This window comes from Mizuhopecten yessoensis, unplaced genomic scaffold (genome assembly GCF_002113885.1).
Source record: "Mizuhopecten yessoensis strain PY_sf001 unplaced genomic scaffold, ASM211388v2 scaffold3229, whole genome shotgun sequence".
NCBI classification, from domain to species: Eukaryota; Metazoa; Mollusca; class Bivalvia; order Pectinida; family Pectinidae; genus Mizuhopecten; species Mizuhopecten yessoensis.
This window is the reverse complement of record NW_018404940.1, coordinates 738,876-763,232: the sequence shown is the minus strand read 5'-3', so window position 1 is coordinate 763,232 and position 24,357 is coordinate 738,876. Positions and strand designations below refer to the sequence as shown.

At 37.1% G+C, this 24,357-nt stretch overlaps 2 protein-coding genes across 5 annotated transcripts in view; one reads left to right on the top strand and one right to left on the bottom strand.

Moving 5' to 3' along the window:
• Positions 1-10,394, top strand: part of LOC110447132 (WD repeat-containing protein 17-like) — a 43,842-nt gene extending 33,448 nt beyond the window's left edge. Inside the window, exons 21-26 of the mRNA XM_021492604.1 lie at positions 180-291; positions 1,514-1,655; positions 3,547-3,649; positions 4,590-4,793; positions 5,636-5,819; positions 6,044-10,394. Of these exons, the coding sequence (XP_021348279.1) occupies positions 180-291; positions 1,514-1,655; positions 3,547-3,649; positions 4,590-4,793; positions 5,636-5,819; positions 6,044-6,163 (865 nt within the window). The 3' untranslated portion in view covers positions 6,164-10,394. The remainder of the gene's footprint in view (positions 1-179; positions 292-1,513; positions 1,656-3,546; positions 3,650-4,589; positions 4,794-5,635; positions 5,820-6,043) is intronic.
• Positions 10,395-11,824: 1,430 nt separating this feature from the next.
• The window catches only part of LOC110447131 (transcription initiation factor TFIID subunit 1-like), a 38,473-nt gene continuing 25,940 nt past the window's right edge, over positions 11,825-24,357 (bottom strand). For all 4 annotated transcript variants that reach the window (XM_021492599.1, XM_021492603.1, XM_021492602.1 and 1 more), the window contains 10 exons: positions 24,213-24,297; positions 23,306-23,373; positions 22,258-22,377; positions 21,505-21,597; positions 20,684-20,836; positions 20,319-20,445; positions 19,889-20,016; positions 14,627-14,746; positions 14,300-14,390; positions 11,825-13,775 (listed from right to left, as the gene is read on the bottom strand). In XM_021492599.1, the coding sequence (XP_021348274.1) occupies positions 13,438-13,775; positions 14,300-14,390; positions 14,627-14,746; positions 19,889-20,016; positions 20,319-20,445; positions 20,684-20,836; positions 21,505-21,597; positions 22,258-22,377; positions 23,306-23,373; positions 24,213-24,297 (1,323 nt within the window). In that variant the 3' untranslated portion in view covers positions 11,825-13,437. The remainder of the gene's footprint in view (positions 13,776-14,299; positions 14,391-14,626; positions 14,747-19,888; positions 20,017-20,318; positions 20,446-20,683; positions 20,837-21,504; positions 21,598-22,257; positions 22,378-23,305; positions 23,374-24,212; positions 24,298-24,357) is intronic.

The following is a 24,357-nucleotide window of genomic DNA, read 5'->3' as shown; positions in this document are numbered from 1 at the left end:
TTGTCACAACAATGTGAACATTTATGTAAAGTGCAGGTTGTCACGATGATGTGAACATTTGTGTAAAGTGTAGGTTGTCATGATGATGTGAACATTTATGTAAAGTGTAGGTTGTCACGATGATGTGAACATTTATGTAAATGGTATGCAGAAATAACTGACATGCTGTTTATTGACAGGGATTTAGCTGTTGATATGCTCAAGCTTCTTCCCGACCCTGATCTACTTCTTGCCAAATGCTGTGCAAGATGTGCTGCTAGTATGGACGAGATCAATCTGCTTCACACCAGGGTAATTATCATTGTTATTTGGGTAGGGAGGGGGTACTGAGCCCTAGCAGATAAATCTGCTCTACACCAGGGTAATAATCATTATTATTTGGGTAGGGAGAGGGTACTGAGCCCTAGCAGATAAATCTGCTCTACACCAGGGTAATTATCATTATTATTTGGGTAGGGAGGGGGTACTGAGCCCTAGCAGATAAATCTGCTCTAAACCAGGGTAATTATCATTATTATTTGGGTAGGGAGAGGGTACTGAGCCCTAGCAGATAAATCTGCTCTACACCAGGGTAATTATCATTATTATTTGGGTAGGGAGGGGTACTGAGCCCTAGCAGATAAATCTGCTCTACACCAGGGTAACACATACAAAGGGAAGAGAAAGGGGATAATAAATCAGACCTCTTCCAGGACCAGATACTCATCATTAGCTGGGATGGGGAGGAAAGAGTTGAGGAAAATGTAACTAGATCAATTAGACCTACTCTGCTGGAGAGGATAAGGGTATTGGAGGATCAAGCTGGGGAGAATGAAGGCTGTGAATGAAGGTGGTAGGGAAGGCTGAGGTCTGAGAAGGAAGAAGAAAGGGAGGACGAAAGGAAATGAAGGTAAATATAAGGGAAGATGAGGGCAGGGCAGGATGAGGTCTGGTGAGGGTAAGAATTTGGAAGGATGAGGTCTGTGAATGATGATGTAGGTAGGATGAGTGCTGGGGATGATGAGAATAGATGAGAAGGGGGGCTAGAGAGAATGAGATAGGAGAGGATGAGTGTAAGGCAGGATGAGGGTAGTGAAGGGTAGGAAAGGAAGAGGGAAGAATAAGGGCTGGAGAGCATGAAGGTAGGAAAAGATAAGGACTTGGGAGGATAAATGTAGAGGAGGAGGATGGTTGGGGATAATGAGGATTGGGACAAGAAAGTTAAAGAGCAATGCAGGTAGAGACTGAGGAAGATAGAGGCTGGGGAATATGATGGTAAGGGAGTATTGGGGATGGGGAAGATAATGTTATGAGAGGATGATCGTAGGGGAGGATGAGGAGAGGAAGGATTAGGGCAGGATTGGGTGATAGCTGAAGAGAATGAGGGCTGAGAAGGATTATGAGGATGAGGACTGAATGAACAGAAAAGGTTAACACCATCGGTAGGATTTCATATCATGGAAAATAAACCCAAACTACTTCTTTAAATAAGGACAGGGTTTGATTGTAGCTTGGATATTTATGTGTCATGTAGGCAGGCCTACCATCCCTTGATGAGTGTACACACCAGGCAGAGACACTGAAGCTCAAGTGTGAACCATTCCAATGTGTCAAGTACTACCTACTGTCTACTACACCAGAGGTCGGGTTGGAAGTCGGGCTACAGGAGGTCAAAGGTCAGTATCACAGCCTCTATTACACCAACCTCTGCTACCCCCAATTTGAGTTTATGGAACATGCAGAATACTTAAATATAAACTGAAGTCTGTCCATGTAACTAGGATGAGCAGGGAGTAATGAATGCTTATCAAGTATGTCTGTGTTACTTTACTTAAACCGTCGATCTTAACTGTAATTTTCATTCCCGTTTCATATATTTTCCTTATTCCTTAACCCTTTTGTAACTGTTACTGATAGTAGAAGCTTTACAACATATGTTTTCACCTGACTGATTGTTCCCATGAACTATCATTTATCACAGACCTGTTGAATCCTGTTATAGTAATACAAGCAATTTTCAGACCATGAAATACAACGTTCTGTATTGCACATGTGCAATACGGAATGTTGTATTTACCTACTAGCCGGAACTACTTTTTATGGGAATCCCCTTGTCATGGCGAACTGAAAAGTTCCCGGTAATTGCAAAAAATATCAAAGTTTATAAACTCTTTGTATCGATCTCTACCAAATACGGAAGGTATGTGATAAAAGCAAGACCACACACTTGTGTTTTTCTAACGAATCAGAAAGCACTCATTTATTGTGGGGACGTATTTATTCGTCCGCCCAATAAACTTGTGCTTTCTGATTCGTTAGAAAAAAACAAGTGTGTGGTCTTGCATATGTATCTCTGACAATTCCTACCTAGTATGTAAAGCATAAAAGAAGTGACCTGAACTACAATGTCAATACATTTCTAACCTTTATAGCACATATCAGTGAACGATATGACATGACTTATGTATCATCTGGAGAGGATGAAGAGTATAGCACTTATATTTATTATATAGTGCTTATATATTTACTATATAGTGCTTATAAATTTACTAAATAGTGCTTATATATTTACTATATAGTGTTTATATTTTCTATATTTATTGTGTAGTGTTTATATATGTATATTTACTATATAGTGTTTATATATTTACTGTATAGCACCTATGCTTACTATATAGTGTTTATATATTTACTATATAGTGCTTATATATTTACTGTATAGCACCTATATTAACTATAAAGTGTTTATACATTTATATTTACTGGATTATACTTATATTTACTGTATAGTGTTTATACATTTATATTTACTGTATAGTGTTTATACATTTATATTTACTGTAGTGTTTATACATTTATATTAACTGTATAACACTTATATTTACTGTATAGTGTTTATACATTTATATTTACTGTATAACACTTATATTTACTGTATCGTGTTTATACATATATATTTACTGTATAGCACTTATATTTACTGTATAGTGTTTATACATTTATATTTAATGTATAGCACTTATATTTACTGTATAGCTTTATATTTACTGTATAGTGTTCATACATTTATATTTACTGTATAGCACCTATATTTACTGTATAGTGTTTATGCATTAATTATACATTCTGTATAGCACTTATATTTACTGCATAATTTTTATATTTTCTGTATATCAAATATTACTGTAAAGTGTTCAATTATTTGCTGCATAGTGCCTTTATTTCATTTATGTTTTATTATTGCTTTCTGCTACCTGGTAACTGCAAGAAAAAAGATATGGGAAATATAATTCCTGATAATGATTTTTCTGCTGAAAAGAGTTACGCTATTGACTATTAAGGGTGTTTTTTTTAGGAAATCTTAGCCAATCAGTTGGATCTAGAAACAAAACCTCAATAGTTAAACTCTGTGACATTACACAATCTATACAGTATGTATAATACTAGCAAAGTCATCAAACATAAGAATGCATAATGTGTTAAAATACATCATAAACTCCTGAAGGAAAGTTCAGTGTTAACTATACATTGTTTAATGTTTACTATACATCTATATGCCCTGTACAGGAGTGATGTCAAAGTCGCGGTGGACAGTGGATGCAGTGTTCCCAATGTTACAGCTGTTGGGCTGTATCCGCTCAGACAAGCTCCAGCAACACAAGCTGGAAACGTGAGTAGAGGACCACTTTTGTTAAGGTTTGAAACAAGCAGTTGTACAGAGTTGGTTGTTTATGCAATAGGGACAGACCTGCTTTCTGGAGAGCTTTGAAAAAGGCATTTTAAATAATTATAAGCTAAATATTTGGTAGATTTGAGTTTCGAAGATTGCATAGGACTGACTGTGTGGCTGTGCTATGTTACAGTCTGACTGTGTTGTTGTGCTGTTACAGTCTGACTGTGTGGTTGTGCTATGTTACAGTCTGACTGTGTGATTGTGCTATGTTACAGTCTGACTGTGTGGTTGTGCTATGTTACAGTCTGACTGTGTGGTTGTGCTGTTACAGTCTGACTGTGTGGTTGTGCTATGTTACAGTCTGACTGTGTGGTTGTGCTATGTTACAGTCTGACTGTGTGATTGTGCTATGTTACAGTCTGACTGTGTGGTTGTGCTGTTACAGTCTGACTGTGTGGTTGTGCTATGTTACAGTCTGACTGTGTGGTTGTGCTATGTTACAGTCTGACTGTGTGGTTGTGCTATGTTACAGTCTGACTGTGTGGTTGTGCTGTTACAGTCTGACTGTGTGGTTGTGCTATGTTACAGTCTGACTGTGTGATTGTGCTATGTTACAGTCTGACTGTGTGGTTGTGCTAAGTTACAGTCTGACTTTGTGGTTGTGCTGTTACAGTCTGACTGTGTGGTTGTGCTGTTACAGTCTGACTGTGTGGTTGTGCTATGTTACAGTCTGACTGTGTGGTTGTGCTATGTTACAGTCTGACTTTGTGGTTGTGCTATGTTACAGTCTGACTGTGTGGTTGTGCTATGTTACAGTCTGACTTTGTGGTTGTGCTGTTACAGTCTGACTGTGTGGTTGTGCTATGTTACAGTCTGACTTTGAACTGTTTTTCCCAGGTGTGTCACACATTGACTTTGAGGCATTTCTATGTTGCAGACTTAGATTTGAGCTGTTGTGTCTGTCAGCCTATACAGGAGCCCTGATGGCCATTAAAAGAGGCTACAACTCTATTGTTGCTTTCCTGTTGGCACATGCAAGAGATCTACTACAAAAGACTGAGCTTAACCTGTCCATTAATGACACCAGTATAAACGATGAGCTAACAGCCTGGAGAAGTGTGGAGAAATACAGAGACAACAGGTAAATACAGAGACAGACAGCAGGTAAATACAGAGACAGACAGCAGGTAAATACAGAGACAGACAGCAGGTAAATACAGAGACAGCAGGTAAATACAGACAGCAGGTAAATACAGAGACAGACGATAAATACAGACAGACAGCAGGTAAAAACAGAGACATCAGGTAAATACAGAGACAGACAGCAGGTAAATACATAGACATCAGTTAAATACAGAATCAGACAGCAGGTAAATACAGAGACAGCTGGTAACTTTGTTGGTAACTATATAGACAGATGGTAACTATGTAGACAGCTGGTAACTATGTAGACAGCAGGTAACAATGTAGATAGCAGGTAACTATGTAGTCAGCTGGTAACTTTGTTGGTACCTTTATAGACAGATGGTAACTATGTTGACAGCTGGTAACTATGTAGACAGCAGGAAACAATGTAGATAGCAGGTAACTATGTAGGCAACAGTTACCTATGTTAACAGAAGAAGACTATGTAGACAGCAGGTAACTATGTAGACAGCAGGTAACTATGTAGACAGCTGGTAACTATGTAGACAGCAGGTAACTATGTAGACAGCAGGTAACTATGTAGACAGCTGGTAACTATGTAGGCAATAGTTACCTATGTTAACCGAAGAAGACTTTGTAGACAGCTGGTAACTATGTAGACAGCTGGTAACTATGTAGACAGCTGGTAACTATGTTAAACATTTCGAAGACAGTACAATATGAGATTCTTGATAATGAGTAATTTAAGATGATCTTTTAAAATGACATTGGAGAGACTTAACTGACATATTCTCCATATTGCAGCATTGTTCTTTCTACACTTATTTCCTCTTTTAGAGGTGGCCTTGACCTGCAGGCAACAGCTGTGTCCCCGGAGATGATGGATGTTTATCAGCGATTAACGGATCGAGCAGGAGTAGACGAGGAACTTCGTCGTCTGGGTCCCGACTGTATGGCTAGCTCTAATCTACCCACCCACTCTGACATACACGTCTCCTGTATCTCAGGACAACGAACTTTGGTATGTAGTGAAGGCCAAGTAGACAAGATTCGAGATTGCCAATCTCATCTCTTATAGGGTGAAAGATTTTATTAATCTTACAAGGGATGTGTATCTTGCTTACATTGAGGGGGCAGTAAAATCTCTATGACACAGATTATACAAGTGGGGAATCAGTACAAATCGACATAATCCTATTAAATATTGTATTAGATAATTACAAAACTGGTCATTTTATGTTTCAGGGTCTGGCTTTCTTCTTGGAAGATGGAAGATCAGCAGTGTCCCCTAATGAGGCACTGATGTGGGTCAAGGTCAACCCGTTTACACCACTTGGATCAGCTCTCAGGATAAACCCCTTCTGACCTGATGTACTGAGCCTGTCTGTGATCACAAAGCATGTACAGATGAAGTAGACTTGGCCATGTGGAATCGAACCACTTTCTTGTTGCTGTTATTATCTATTCTAAGTTAACTTTAAAAGAAAAATGAATTCACCCAGAGAAAACCATTGATCTCGCATTGATAATTACCGTTTACACTTTACACCCAGTGATTGTGCTTTGAAATGTATTATGGCATTCACTTTACACCCTGTGATCATGCATTGATAATTAGTATGGTGTACACTTTACACCCAGTGCTCACACTTGATACATATCATTATGTACACTGTATACCCAGTGATCTTGCATTGATATAATAATTATTTACCGTTACGGTTTACACTTTACACCCTGTGATCATGCATGGTACTTCTAAAATGTGCTTTGATATTTGTTGTTGTGTACACTTTAATACACATGATGATCCTCAAAATTCCATTGGTTATACTCACTTACTTTCGTCTGCACCCCTGGTTTATGTCATGATGAAATCAGAGGCTCTGTTTGTGCCACCTTGTGGATGTTACAATAGGTCTAGTTTGATCCCTTTGATGTACATTGTTTTTAACTTAATTTGAAACCAATTAAACAGTTAACCACATGCCTTTGATTTTGTCGTGACAAATTCCAGGGGTGAGTATATTCCCTGAAAACTTAACCCTTTCACCCCTATGCAACTTTAATAGACTCTACCATGCATTGATCCGGATGAGTCCATTCTGGTCTACAGTGTTGAAAGGGTTAAAGGATGACTTTAAACACAATGATTTTGCATTGATACTTGTTATGGTGTACACTTTACACCCATAGGATGTGTAACACTTTACACCCAGTGACATTAGAGTTTGTAGCACTTAGAAATTGCATCTGTGAAGTCCAAAGGTTCCACTATTAATACACACATCTTCTCTGCACTCTTGAAATATGTCTGCCATGGACAAAATCAAGGCTTGCAGCTGGCTATTTCATTTATTTTAGGTATAAAAATATTATCTGACCAATTGCTTGGCTGATGCCTGTTCCTTGAAGATCACAGCTGAGAGCTACACCCAACTTCAAAACTTGCCCATTTTACCTCCATGCTTCACCTTAAGGTGCAGAGCCTTCAGATTCGTCATGACATATTCCAAGGGCGTAGAAAAGATATCACATCGAGTCGGTGTATCCTTGGATTTCAAAGATGTTAGAATTGTTGTAGCTATTTGTTGTGCATAATATTGAATAATGGTCCTAATTACAGGGTATATATTGATTATGTTAATTATTTTTTTACCTTGTTTTCCGCAGAGCTTTCAATTGATATTTTTAAATTTAGTTACAGTCTTATGGCCTCTGTAAAATATGTAAATTATGGATACATAATCAGGTTTGCTCCATTTAATATACATTGTACTATCAAACTTTGTAATATTATGAAATACTAACACGCTAATGCATACTTGTACTAACACATATATGGGTTAATTTAAAACATTGCTCTTACCCACAGTAATAAAAAACCTTTTGATTGTGCTAGATTAAAAGGTTCCAGAGAATTCATGACAAAGCTGGTCTCCTGTAGAATCTATATTACCATGAATCTGATATCCCAACCTCGTTTTTACCATTTAAAAAGTGGTACTCTCAGCATCTTGCTCCTGGTTCACGTTCAGTTGGTTCATTGCATATATCAGCTAAATAATGTGGGGTGTTTTGTCAAATGGGGGTCATTGTCAATACTTCGACTATTTTAATAATCTTCCACATAATTTGAAAGATTGGCAAATTTTATGCTTGTCAATTGTAATAGTTACTTCTAAAAACAAAAGCATTGACAACTTCGAAAGGAACTCAAAGTAGTAACAAATGACTGGCAACATGCATTCTCCAATTGATAATAAGAGCTTAGAAACACCCAGAGATCTGTTATAGCCAATTACCTGTTACTTCTGTACTATATCCACTGTATATTGTTATTGTAAATCATTCTTTAATGTGTTTGTTATTGTCAAAGTTAATGGTGCTTAAGGATGTATTACACCTATATATTATTCTGGTTCCTTTTATTTGAATAGGAGTTATCTCCCTTTAAAAAAATCTTATCTGATATAAATACAGAATTACCTGGTATTATATATCATACAGTCCATGCAGTCTTTTTAGCATTTTTTTTAACTACATGTATTTAATTTACTAAATAAAGTTCCAAATTGGTTTCATACAGATTTGTTAAAGTGGAGCCCTTTCAGACAGGAGGTGCCTTGTTACAGTATGAGATAACATATCTCCTTGATCGGGAACGAATCAAGCCTGAATTCATACCGTCCATTTCTAGGTTATGGACATTCCTTCATGAATACTTTGTATCTACTTATACTAATAATCAAGGTCACCGAATTATTGGGAGCAAATCCTTTTTTATTTCATTCCGTCCATTTCTGTGTGAAGAATCTCAAACCGTTCATCCACGATAATAACATACAATTTATCTCATTATAATATTATCCTAATAAGTTACAATTTATCTCATTATAATATAATCCTAATAAGTTACAATTTATCTCATTATAATATTATCCTAATAAGAAATTTAAACTCTTGATTGTCCAACAGATAGTTTTTGTTTGTTTATCATTATAATATAATCCTAACAAGAATACTTACAGATAGTTTTTGTTCTGGCTTGTTAGGTTACACTGCATAGATAAATTTGTAGCTATGGGGAATATCTGATGCATGGCAACATGCATATGCCTTTGTTCTTGCATTAGTCTAGTGATTTGGAAATGAATCTCCTATGAAAACAACAACAACAGTGAAACATTATTATGAACTCCAGGAAACTTAAATTTGATTATGTCATGTAATATGGCAGTTCAAAATTGTCTGTTTATTTCATTTCCTTATAATTATTGGGTCCAAATAGACGTTAAAGATGAAGTGTACACGAATATTGATAGAGACTTTTATGGGTGAAAGGTAGTTTGAATAATAAATAGAAAGGTTGTATACAGGTAAAGTAAGGTTATGAGGGATATAGCAAGTTTCTGGTTCCCCGCGACCAGGGCTATTTCCCGAGGCGAAGGATAATACCCCCTATAAATCAATATAATATCAATACATCAAAAACATACTCCTTCTTTCTAATTTAGCATGTATAACAGTCTGTTATACATGCTAAAGTAGAAAGAAGGAGTATGTTTTTGATGTATGGATATATTGATGTATACCCGGTATGTAATGAATGACTGCCCCATTGTCTCAGAATATGCTACCGGCATATAGATGTTGTTTCTTTTAATTGGGTAGGGGGTTATTATCATGGATGAACAGAACAGGCGTAAGGAATGAGTTACTTATATGTCAATAATGAACCCAAGACGTTAGTTCTAAAACCCAGGAGACTTACTAGTAATTAACTCTAACTAGTACTTTACAGGCATTATTCTTTATAGGGTTTAACATTCATGAGATAATTCTGTGCCTGGGGACATAAATAGGAAATATATAAATTCACAGGAATTTCATAGAAAAATAGTTGGACAGTACACAGTAACCAACGTCTTTTATTTCACAGGGTGCATATTTTTTTGTTTGTTCAAAACGAAAGGCAAACATTCCTAATAGATTAATTCCCACATACATTTTTTCATCACATTCGCCTATTCAAATCCTGCCAAACAAGTCATTCAATGTGAAATCAAGAGAACATTTGAAATTTATTGATAGTGCATGTATATACAGTAGTCCTGAACATGATTCTTATAATCCAAGTACCGGTACATGTAGAATGAGTGTATTTTTTGTGTAGGTTACTTAATGCTATGCCTACCTCATTAGCTGATGATTTCAGCGAGCACAGATCAATAGTGTTACCTGCCATGTCTGGGAGTTGCGTCATTCTAATGTAACGTCACGCTACCACAATTAGTACACTACCCAAATTGGTACACGGTCAGAAAATGGTTTGAATAGTACTTTAAAATTGAATCTCGGCCAGTATAACAAAAGAGATATTTATCAGCATTTCCACCGAATAGTTTTGTTTTCATGAACAATTTAAGAGTACACGTTGATTTCAAAGTGAATATAGCAGAAAACCACTACAAACGACGTATGTCAACGAAGTTTTGGAGGATTTTGAGGGGGTTTATTATCAGCATGTTTAAATGTTGATTTCTGGGTTTTCATAACCAGATAAATATGAAAGTGTATATATGCAATTGTAGTTCAGTATGGTATTTATAAAAGCAATAAAAAAAATTGCAATCGGCACATCAACTAATAGAAATGAAAAAAAGTTTCATAGCCTGTGATATGGTGTACCAATTTGGGTACTAATCATGGCCGAAAAACGGACGAAATCTCGCTGTGATAGTTTAGCAATCTATTTTCAGAAAAAAATCACTTAGAATCAAAACCTTTTCTGAAAATGAACCATCATGGGTAGTCTTTGTCAAGAATCAAGAAACATTCCAGGTACATGATCTGAATTTTTAAACATCACTGAAAAACTCAAAACTGTACCAATTGTGGTAGTGTGACGTTAGGAGCCTGTATAGCCAAAGTTTGTCACTCTTACAGATATCATTTAAAATTTGATTTTATATTTTTGTAAGGTTATATTGTTTTACTTAATTCCAAAAATATATTTTGTATATTGTTTATTGGATGTTTTCATTTTCCAACATGTTTATAGCAAATCACATTCCATTTTATTAGCATGACAAAGACAAAAAAACTTTTTTTTTTTCTTAAGTTCACCAGACTTCAACAAGGTGTCAAGAACTGAACAGTCCCATACACTCTACAAAAAAAGTTTGAAGGAACAAGTTCTGTTTCTGATAACAAGTATATTTCACATTTGAAAGTTCATTATGATATTCATATTTCCAAATATTGTGCCATATGAATACATGAAAAACGTTCCTAAAGTCGAACCCACTTAGTTGGGTTTTGAGATTGTGAATGAAATATCTGACTAAGTTTTACTATTATCTCCCAGAATCAAAAAAAAAAAAAACAGAAATTCCAATGAATTACATTGCATGAACACACAATTTCTACAATGTGAGGACAATGTTTGGACTTATTCTTTTGCCACCTGTAAACAGCATAAATGTATTCATGCAGAACATATGTGTGAAGCTTTAGCTAATTTAAATTGTAACTATATCATTTTGTTATGTGTAAGAACTTGAATATATGGTGAAAACCAAATAAAATCTTTGTTGAAATAATTCATGTTGGTCCTCTTTCCTGAGCTTGCAAAAACCTTCACAAAAAATAGGGCATCTCCAGTTCATAACCATATGTAGTTATCAAGGCTTTGACCTAGTTGATTTTATTGTGTCTATGACATCCATCTTCATGGTTTTATATGGAATGTACATGTATATATACAAAATCTAACTACCGATTTTCCTAGAAATTCAAAGTAGATACAATTGCATCCGAATGATTGATTCCAAATTTCAGTTCTGACATACATGTACATATTTTGAGTTTATGAGGAGGTATCAATCTTTAATCTGGACCTGCACTTGCTACAGCTCGTGACAATAAAAACATGGTGACAGTTCTATACTGATAATGATACAGGCCAGCTTGATCTACAAGTATATTTAGTTGTACACAGAGAAAAAGAAAAACTTCAACAGATTAAATATTTAATTAAGTTTTATTTCTATTAAGCATGATAACACATTTCCTTCCAGTCTTCAAGGTTCTAGGCATCTCATTCAAACATCTTACTTTCATTTGTGCCGGCCAAAGTTTCACAATCATCCCACTATCAATGTGGGGATAACACTGCATAAACACAATCATACACATCTCCAACACACATGTACACAAACACAGGTACACATCTCCAACACACATGTACACAAACACAGGTACACATTTCCGACACATGCTCGTACACATCACATACATGTCCATAAACACAGGTACACATCTTCGACACTCATACATAGGTATATGTACACATACATGTCCACAAACACAGGTACACATTACACCCAAACATGTACTGCATACACCTATACACCTGTAATGCACACTGACTCAAACACCAGTACACATGAACTACACACACACACATAATGATATATATGCATGTACACACTATTAGACAAACATGACACTTGTTCTCAGTTATGATATGAAAAAAATGCATCATGTAAACTAAACATGATTCACATGAGAAATAAATACTATTGTGATGATACAGTCTGCTTGAGAGACCATCCCTATTGACTTATCTTCTCTCTTAAAAAAAACACCATTTTCTCATGTTTACTATGGCCCGTTCACATATCCAATTCAACCAGTTGAAACGGTTGGACCTGAAAGAAAATGACAGGCACAGATCTGAACCGAGGCTGACCTCAAGAATATTCCGCATATTGTGAAGATCGAGGGGTCCAGACCTGCCTAACCGAAACCAAAATGCTGACTCTTGCTAGTTTGCGTTATTTCTTTATAAAAAAAAAAAATCCAGATGCAGATTTAAAGATACATTATATAATTACCCGGTAAGTGGACGCGTGAAAGAAGGACATATTATTCTTGATATATTGTTGTTTTTTTCTCCGAAAACTGCATTTTGGCTCTGCTTACAATTCGTTCCGAGTGTGTTCGTTTATTGTGGAATATTTCTACGCCGCCTGAACTGTTTCAACTGGGATACATGAATGCGACCTATATATCTTTGGGTGTCTTTCCTTTGGATGGTCTCGACACAGATCTGACTGTACAGTCTTCAAATAAAAGGATGAACTGATTCATGTAGTAAAATGTAAGAGAAACCTGAATACATGTAATACAGAAGTGATATATGGCCACTGATTCATTGTTTAATACAATGATATGTACGGAAACTTCTGTATGTTCTATAGCACTGATATCTTGGCAGCTGTTAAACACCTGACATCACCAGTGTTTAATAGTCAAGATTTATAAGCGATTCCTGAAAGATGCTGCCTTAAACACTTCGCTTAACAGATGTTCCCATTAAAAACTTATCAACATCAATCCGAATGTTTGATAGTTAACCCTTTCACCCCTATATGTAACTTTATTAGACTCTTCCATGCATTAATTGGGGCAAGTCCATTAGGGTCAACAGTGTTGAAAGGGTCAAACACTTGTTCATATTTAATTAATCCTAGCACCATCAGTAGGAACTTGTCAATAACTTTTGTGATGTGCTACTAGCCTGTATCAAACTCTTTGTTGAACATAGGTACTAGTCAGTTTCAAACTCATAATCACTGCAGGAATTCATCTATATCAAAGCCATCGTTGGACTGGTCTTCGCCCTGCTCTGCGCCCTCCTGATCTGCATCGCTCTCCTCGGACTCGGAGACCTGCAGATCCATGTTAATATCGTCACCATCCTTGTTATCCGTCACATGTTGAGCCGCGGCCTCACTGGCCAGAGCACTGTGCATGAAGAAGTCAGAGGGGTCGAAGCTGTTTTCATCAATGTCCTGAGGGGGTGGGGCCATGTAGGACTGAGCGGTACCATCGTAGTATTGCCGTCCATCCTCATATGCTTGCATGTCCATACTGGTATCGCCTTCCTCCTCACTGTCACTCTGCTTACCTACAAAACAAACCCAAACATCATTTATATACGACCGACAGCCCGCCATCCCAGCATGCTACAGTCAAAAATATAACACTTTGGCTTCTTTGTTATTTGGAAAGTTGATTGAAAATTTTGACACATTTGACCCATGTGACCTTTAAAGTGTGTCAATACCATTCAGTTTATTCAGAAGAAGTTGTTCGAGGTTTGAACACATTTGACCCCTGTGACATTGAAAGTTGATCATTTGAACAATCTAGGGAATCCTCTAGCTTCAGCCAAGTATCGATACACTACAATCTCAAAATGAAGCTGTTTCAGCCTGCTTGAAGGAGAATTTGACACCAGACAGATGGACAATAATGCATACAGGCACTTCGTGCTATGTGAATGATCAAGGTTAAATAAATATTCTAGTTCTTTTCAAAACCTCTTATTAAACACAATCTATACTTGACACTATTGCTCAACTTAATTGGTCTACTTAGCTGAACAAAATAGACCATTACTTTATTAAAATGAAAACATCTCTCACTCACCCATCCCTTGGTCCTCACTATCCGAGTTCTCAGGTGAAAGTTGAAGATCCTGAATCAAGGACTCGTCAACCTCACCTGTGGTGTTCATCACCTTGGGGAAAAAAAGTGTCCGTTAAAGCCAGGTAAGACAATGAATTAAGATTTTCAACAAATAAACCAGAAATGAATCATAAGAATAACCAAACACTGAAAACTACTTCTGAGATATCCAGAGACACTTATTAAGTAACAGTCACTGCATTGTACTTAATTATTTAAAAGTATTTTGATCAGAATAAAACAATTAAGTCTGGGGAACCAATCGAGTGTAATGACTGAGAAATGTACCTGGTCTGAGGTCTGGTCACTGCTCTGCTGACCGAAGCTCATGTCAACAACATTCTCATCGTCTCCTTCAACATCTCCTTCCACGTCTACAAACTCCGAGTCATACTCCTCTGGCACAACCTGCAACAAAGATTGGTTTGGTTTGGTATTGTTTAACGTCCTATCAACAGCTATGGTCATTTAAGGACGCCTCCCCTGTGTACAAGATGCATGCTTGTAGTGTATGCGTGTGTGTTTTGGGAGGCTGTGATATGTGTGTGTTTGTCTCCTTGTGATAATGCGGGACTGATGCCAACTTTATAGTGCTACCTCACTGAAACATACTGCCAAAGACATCCAGCAGGACAACCCACCCGGTCACATTATACTGACAACAGGCGAACCAGTCGTCCCACTTCTAAATTGCTGAACGTTAAGCAGGAGTAGAAACTACCACAAAGAACTGCAACAAAGAGGGTAAACACAGTATACCACAAGCCAACCAGTTGGTACTAGATACAAGTTACAAGTCCAAAGTCCAGTGTGAGGGAGGGGCAAGGAAATCTCAACCTTAGGATTAAGATTCTTCAATAACCAGTCAAAGGTCTGCTGTCAGAGGGCTTTTCATTTAAAAAGAGATTTTCTGTCTTGCTCCAAAAGTGGTGGAATATTCTGTTACATGTGGTCACTTTAACAATATTCTATCAGGGTGGAGAAAAGGAGTCTACAGGTATAGGGATTAAACTCTATTTGGTTGTGAGTATGGTGGTAGGAAAGAGCTACATGTATAGGGATTAAACTCTATTTGGTTGTGAGTATGGTGGTAGGAAAGAGCTACATGTATAGGGATTAAACTCTATTTGGTTGTGAGTATGGTGGTAGGAAAGAGCTACATGTATAGGGATTAAACTCTATTTGGTTGTGAGTATGGTGGTAGGAAAGAGCTACATGTATAGGGATTAAACTCTATTTGGTTGTGAGTATGGTGGTAGGAAAGAGCTACATGTATAGGGATTAAACTCTATTTGGTTGTGAGTATGGTGGTAGGAAAGAGCTACATGTATAGGGATTAAACTCTATTTGGTTGTGAGTATGGTGGTAGGAAAGAGCTACATGTATAGGGATTAAACTCTATTTGGTTGTGAGTATGGTGGTAGGAAAGAGCTACATGTATAGGGATTAAACTCTATTTGGTTGTGAGTATGGTGGTAGGAAAGAGCTACATGTATAGGGATTAAACTCTATTTGGTTGTGAGTATGGTGGTAGGAAAGAGCTACATGTATAGGGATTAAACTCTATTTGGTTGTGAGTATGGTGGTAGGAAAGAGCTACATGTATAGGGATTAAACTCTATTTGGTTGTGAGTATGGTGGTAGGAAAGAGCTACATGTATAGGGATTAAACTCTATTTGGTTGTGAGTATGGTGGTAGGAAAGAGCTACATGTATAGGGATTAAACTCTATTTGGTTGTGAGTATGGTGGTAGGAAAGAGCTACATGTATAGGGATTAAACTCTATTTGGTTGTGAGTATGGTGGTAGGAAAGAGCTACATGTATAGGGATTAAACTCTATTTGGTTGTGAGTATGGTGGTAGGAAAGAGCTACATGTATAGGGATTAAACTCTATTTGGTTGTGAGTATGGTGGTAGGAAAGAGCTACATGTATAGGGATTAAACTCTATTTGGTTGTGAGTATGGTGGTAGGAAAGAGCTACATGTATAGGGATTAAACTCTATTTGGTTGTGAGTATGGTGGTAGGAAAGAGCTACATGTATAGGGATTAAACTCTATTTGGTTGTGAGTATGGTGGTAGGAAAGAGCTACATGTATAGGGATTAAACTCTATTTGGTTGTGAGTATGGTGGTAGGAAAGAGCTACATGTATAGGGATTAAACTCTATTTGGTTGTGAGTATGGTGGTAGGAAAGAGCTACATGTATAGGGATTAAACTCTATTTGGTTGTGAGTATGGTGGTAGGAAAGAGCTACATGTATAGGGATTAAACTCTATTTGGTTGTGAGTATGGTGGTAGGAAAGAGCTACATGTATAGGGATTAAACTCTATTTGGTTGTGAGTATGGTGGTAGGAAAGAGCTACATGTATAGGGATTAAACTCTATTTGGTTGTGAGTATGGTGGTAGGAAAGAGCTACATGTATAGGGATTAAACTCTATTTGGTTGTGAGTATGGTGGTAGGAAAGAGCTACATGTATAGGGATTAAACTCTATTTGGTTGTGAGTATGGTGGTAGGAAAGAGCTACATGTATAGGGATTAAACTCTATTTGGTTGTGAGTATGGTGGTAGGAAAGAGCTACATGTATAGGGATTAAACTCTATTTGGTTGTGAGTATGGTGGTAGGAAAGAGCTACATGTATAGGGATTAAACTCTATTTGGTTGTGAGTATGGTGGTAGGAAAGAGCTACATGTATAGGGATTAAACTCTATTTGGTTGTGAGTATGGTGGTAGGAAAGAGCTACATGTATAGGGATTAAACTCTATTTGGTTGTGAGTATGGTGGTAGGAAAGAGCTACATGTATAGGGATTAAACTCTATTTGGTTGTGAGTATGGTGGTAGGAAAGAGCTACATGTATAGGGATTAAACTCTATTTGGTTGTGAGTATGGTGGTAGGAAAGAGCTACATGTATAGGGATTAAACTCTATTTGGTTGTGAGTATGGTGGTAGGAAAGAGCTACATGTATAGGGATTAAACTCTATTTGGTTGTGAGTATGGTGGTAGGAAAGAGCTACATGTATAGGGATTAAACTCTATTTGGTTGTGAGTATGGTGGTAGGAAAGAGCTACATGTATAGGGATTAAACTCTATTTGGTTGTGAGTATGGTGGTAGGAAAGAGCTACATGTATAGGGATTAAACTCTATTTGGTTGTGAGTATGGTGGTAGGAAAGAGCTACATGTATAGGGATTAAACTCTATTTGGTTGTGAGTATGGTGGTAGGAAAGAGCTACATGTATAGGGATTAAACTCTATTTGGTTGTGAGTATGGTGGTAGGAAAGAGCTACATGTATAGGGATTAAACTCTATTTGGTTGTGAGTATGGTGGTAGGAAAGAGCTACATGTATAGGGATTAAACTCTATTTGGTTGTGAGTATGGTGGTAGGAAAGAGCTACATGTATAGGGATTAAACTCTATTTGGTTGTGAGTATGGTGGTAGGAAAGAGCTACATGTATAGGGATTAAACTCTATTTGGTTGTGAGTATGGTGGTAGGAAAGAGCTACATGTATAGGGATTAAACTCTATTTGGTTGTGAGTATGGTGGTAGGAAAGAGCTACATGTATAGGGATTAAACTCTATTTGGTTGTGAGTATGGTGGTAGGAAAGAGCTACATGTATAGGGATTAAACTCTATTTGGTTGTGAGTATGGTGGTAGGAAAGAGCTACATGTATAGGGATTAAACTCTATTTGGTTGTGAGTATGGTGGTAGGAAAGAGCTACATGTATAGGGATTAAACTCTATTTGGTTGTGAGTATGGTGGTAGGAAAGAGCTACATGTATAGGGATTAAACTCTATTTGGTTGTGAGTATGGTGGTAGGAAAGAGCTACATGTATAGGGATTAAACTCTATTTGGTTGTGAGTATGGTGGTAGGAAAGAGCTACATGTATAGGGATTAAACTCTATTTGGTTGTGAGTATGGTGGTAGGAAAGAGCTACATGTATAGGGATTAAACTCTATTTGGTTGTGAGTATGGTGGTAGGAAAGAGCTACATGTATAGGGATTAAACTCTATTTGGTTGTGAGTATGGTGGTAGGAAAGAGCTACATGTATAGGGATTAAACTCTATTTGGTTGTGAGTATGGTGGTAGGAAAGAGCTACATGTATAGGGATTAAACTCTATTTGGTTGTGAGTATGGTGGTAGGAAAGAGCTACATGTATAGGGATTAAACTCTATTTGGTTGTGAGTATGGTGGTAGGAAAGAGCTACATGTATAGGGATTAAACTCTATTTGGTTGTGAGTATGGTGGTAGGAAAGAGCTACATGTATAGGGATTAAACTCTATTTGGTTGTGAGTATGGTGGTAGGAAAGAGCTACATGTATAGGGATTAAACTCTATTTGGTTGTGAGTATGGTGGTAGGAAAGAGCTACATGTATAGGGATTAAACTCTATTTGGTTGTGAGTATGGTGGTAGGAAAGAGCTACATGTATAGGGATTAAACTCTATTTGGTTGTGAGTATGGTGGTAGGAAAGAGCTACATGTATAGGGATTAAACTCTATTTGGTTGTGAGTATGGTGGTAGGAAAGAGCTACATGTATAGGGATTAAACTCTATTTGGTTGTGAGTATGGTGGTAGGAAAGAGCTACATGTATAGGGATTAAACTCTATTTGGTTGTGAGTATGGTGGTAGGAAAGAGCTACATGTATAGGGATTAAACTCTATTTGGTTGTGAGTATGGTGGTAGGAAAGAGCTACATGTATAGGGATTAAACTCTATTTGGTTGTGAGTATGGTGGTAGGAAAGAGCTACATGTATAGGGATTAAACTCTATTTGGTTGTGAGTATGGTGGTAGGAAAGAGCTACATGTATAGGGATTAAACTCTTTTTTGTTGGGAGTATGGTGGTAGGAAAGAGCTACATGTATAGGGATTAAACTCTATTGGGTTGGGAGTATGGTGGTAGGAAAGAGCTACATGTATAGGGATGAAACTCTATTTGGTTGTGAGTATGGTGGTAGGAAAGAGCTACATGTATATGTTCATTCTGGAGCTTCATTGAGATTGCATCCATACAACCATGACTGCATCCATACAACCATGACTACATCCATACAACCATGACTACATCCATACAACCATGACTGCATCCATACAACCATTACTGCATCCATACAACCATGACTACTGCCCCAGGAGAAGTTTAATCCTATTTGACATTTTTCACATTGTCCATTTTCCAAATAACACTCACTTGTAGGAAATGACCAATTTGCTACATTATAATCAAACAAAAAGATCAGTCCTGATCGACACTAGTCAGTAATTACTACCTATTCATTTGTAATATCATAGTGTAAATGCATTTACAATCATTGGAAAAAAATCCCACAGAATTCATTGTGCTACACTTACAATGGCATTGTGGTAGCTTCATAAAGGACCAGGGCGATGGGGACATGAAGCTGTTTTCATTATAATACAGTGTCATAAGTCAACTCGGGCAACGTCAGATATAGTACACAACAAACAAAACAATACATCATGTACTTGTAAAGATAAAAAGTCTTACCCCTCCAGACATTCCAGAGTCGTCCCCGGCCCAACGTTTTGATGGACTACTGTTGTCCTCTGCGATGGTAATGTTCTCTCGAGAAGTTCCCAGACTGTTTGCCTCATCCATACTCTCATTGTCCATACCTACAACATAGGGATTGTATCAGAGTATTTGGTTCAGTAGGCTAGAACGACAAGTTATATTTTGGTATCTAACCATCTATCAAACTGCAACTGGATCAAACCATAACTGGAGGGAGGGAGAGAAGTAAGCGTAACAGGTTTGGTCATCAGCGGGGGTACCTGGATCTTCTGTTGAGCCTTTGTGTTAAGTGTGTAATGGAGAGAAAGGAGAAGAAGGGCAGGGAAATGGAAGTGGATGGAAAGCTGTAAGACAGACAAAATATAAGACGACAGGAAGGAGAATAATAATGGGTAGAACATACCCAGCAGACTGTAGTCATCAGGATTAGCCGACGTGCCTGTCATGATACTGTCAGTCTCCACAGCCTCTAAAGCTGCTTCCTGAGCAGCTCGGATGTCAGCCTCCAGCTGGATCAGGTGTTCTTCATTCTACAAGGCAATTACATAGAGTTAGCAAGGAGGCAGCACAGATGTCAGCCATGAGCTGCATCAATTGTCCCTAATTTTACGAACTTAAGGCAATTACATAGAATTGTAATTTGTAAGGCTCAAGAGAATTTCCATTTAGCTCAATTGGCACCACATTGAACTAGTTCTATGTAGTTCTGGGTTCGACCCCTCTGAAGGCCATATGTGTGAGAGTTCCGTGTTTGCTATGTTACTATACCTGTGAGAGGGCCTGCCTACAGACATCCACCATTTTGTAGGCTGTTTCTGTGAGAGGGTTATCCTTGCCATTGTATTTGCTACAGTTGATGGGGATAAGTTCTACATCCTCTATGAAAACTTCTCGTGTCTGGTACTTGTGAGCTTGGACTCTCTGGAAAATTCAAAATGTACACATCAATTCATTTCACTCATGACATAGAGGATCTCAAATCAGGGTCGGTTTTTATAATCTTTATGAAACTATCATTGAATTCTTAATAAGCCAGGTCGGATAAAATATTGGGTGGGGAAAACAGAAAGCTGATCTGTGTGACCTGGTGCATTGTCATTACAGAGCATAATACTTAATCGTGGGGTCAGAGTTGTAAAGATTCAAGTTACCAAGGGACCAGAATTTTGTAGAGTGTTCCAATTATCTGGGAGTCAAAATTTTGTAGAGTGTTCCAATTATCTGGGAGTCAAAATTTTGTAGAGTGTTCCAGTTATCTGGAGTCAAAATTTTGTCAAGAACACAATGAGGACTACGTAGGTCAGACTTAGTTGAAGTAAGAACAGGTCTCTTCTGAGTTTTAACCTTTAACCCTGATTAGACCTTCTCCCTATGTGCTGGGCTGGGGAGGGAATAAACCTTATGAAACCATGCCATGATGTAGGACGCCCCTAAAGTGGTCTATATCTCCTTTACTCTGCTCCCTCAATGGTCTATATCTCCTCTTCCCTGCTCCCTCGATCAGCAACCACATCATTTCACCATGTAATGGCACCAAGTGACCTTATTGTGTTGATGGGCCGTTAAAGCATAAACAAATTTCACCTTACCTTGAGCAGCGTTGCAAGGTCCATTGGACGTTGGATGACCTCGTAGTAGTCCTTGACAAACTTCTTGTTTACTGGACCATGGAATGGCCATGTCTACAACACCCAAATATTGATACAGTAAACAACTGCATATGTCTGGTGATTTTATAATCAAAATTATAAATTCAAATCAAAATTATTTCAAAGTATGAATATTTCTAAGGAACACATCTTCCCCTAGTTCACCAGTAATGGCCATTATTCAACCTATGAAACCTCCAATGAGAGAGATCCCCCTCATTTCTCATATCAAATGAGGGAGAAAGTGCTGAAATACGACTGAAACTGCTTTGCCCAATTCATCTTTCCCATTTTATGCCTTTAACCCAAAAGGCATTCATTTGATTCAGACACACATTTTATAATCATTACACACACCCTGCAGTAACTAGATCATTTGACCACAGAATATAGATTTTGAGTTCGTGTGAGTTTGGACTTGAATGAGACAGATTCTAGGGAGACTGGTAAATTTTAGGCAAAATGAGGGCGTCTCCCTCCTAATGAGGAAGGGTTGTCAGCTTTTCACCATTATGTATCTGAATATGTATAGGGCCTATTGTCCAGCAGTTCTGCAATCACAGTATGAAGTTCTAACAAGTTCAGTTGTAAGAGTTATCGTTTTTTAGAAGGGTTGGTTCACAGTCATAAAGTCAACAGCTCTCATTTAACTTAAGAATAAGTAATGGTTGTAGATGTAGACAACAAACTTACATTTTCTACTGCCTTCATCTGAGCTATGATATTCTCGAGGATGAAGGTGAAGGCCACCTGGTCATTGTCATCAAGGAGAGGATTGATGGCCTTCTCCAGCCTCATCAACTTATCCTCTTTCTGTAAAGTAAAAATCACAAACAAATCACAAAATGTCAAAATTACACCATGTAGGTATATACTTCTCATCCTATCTCACCAACTTGTCTTTGTCTAGTACCCCATCACACTGACATAACATTTACCGACACTAACATCTCAAATCCTGAACACTAACATGAGTCATCCTATATAAAACTCAGGTACAATAAAACAAGTAATGTATTCAGAGAGAGCTGTAGAGAAAGCCCAGAAAGTGTCTACTATTGTCAGTGGTCTGTTGATACATAGTCAGTTAACATGTAACTTAGTGTCAGTGGTCTGTTGATACAGATTTAGTTAACATGTAACTAACTGTTATGGGGACGTTAAAGCTTGAGGTGGTCTCTCAAGCAGGTTTGACTGCAAACCTTTTGTGACTTTGTAAAGCCCGCAATTGATGTCTATGAGGTGGTAATACAATGTCTATAAGGTGATATTACAATGTGCATAAGGTGATATTACAATGTGTATAAGGTGATATTATAATGTCTATAAGGTGATATTACAATGTCTATAAGGTGTATAAGGTGATATTAAAATGTCTATAAGGTGATATTACAATGTCTATAAGGTGTATAAGGTAATATTATAATGTCTATAAGGTGATATTACAATGTCTATAAGGTAATATTATAATGTCTATAAGGTGATATTACAATGTGTATAAGGTGATATTAAAATGTCTATAAGGTGATATTACAATGTCTATAAGGTGATATTATAATGTCTATAAGGTGATATCAAAATGTCTATAAGGTGATATTACAATGTCTATAAGGTGATATTACAATGTCTATAAGGTGATATTAAAATGTGTATAAGGTGATATTACAATGTCTATAAGGTGATATTTGAACCATGTATATAGCAATTTTCATACAAAAGAATTAACATTGTGAATACCTACCTCAGCAAATCGCTTCAGACACAAGTTCAACAGCTGTTGGGCTGTCAGAGTCAAAGCACTTTTTGCACCTGAGAAAAATAGAACAGATTTCATATATGGAATAAATTCTTTTATTGATAAATTACTTAGAGTGTTAATCAATAGTTACTTAGATAAATGATCGTATGTTTTGTATACATTTGTTTTCATAGTTTGTTCCAAACAAGTTTTATCGGATGAACATAGCAATGATTTTTTTTGCTTTTGATAAGTTGTTATTTTATAAATGAAAATGATTTTACAACAGTAGGACACCTAATTAAATTACCGAAAAAAGAAGTAAATTCGCCAAATACATTTTATTGATGATTATATGATTATTGTATCATGCGTATCATATAACCTAAAACTACTAGACTAAAAGTATTGAAATACAAGTACTTTACTATGAATAAGAGGGGTGTCACAATATGGCAAGAGTGTATCGCGATATATTGCAATACAGAATGAACATATTGCAATACGCATCCCAATATATTGTCATAGGAAGGATGTGCTCAATTTTATAATAAGTTGTTGTCAGTTGGTTTTCTAGATATAATATCAGCACCTTGTGTCAGAGAGAAAAACATCCCAAAACTTGTGATAGTTGATTGTCATGTTTATGAAACTCTCGTTAGTTAATTTTCGAATTATAAAAGACACTTGGTAAACCTTGTGTCTTTATACAATTGGAAAATTAACCAATGAGAGTTACATAAACATGATAACCAACTATCACTCATTGGGCAACCTCTATATATAATAAATATAACATTGAGTACACTATTGTGCTGACTATATACTGGGCAATGACCGACCAACTCACCATTTTACACTATGTACATGTTTGTCCTACTACATATGAGGAATGGACCACTCAACTCACCATTGTACATCTTACTGTTTTCAAGAATCTGGTTGACATCGATGAGGAAAGTTTCTCTGGAAATGTATCTTTTGTTTCGAAGACCCTGTAAAAAAACAAAAATATCATGATAAATCCTCATCAGAGCAAGCCTACAGGTGACTGA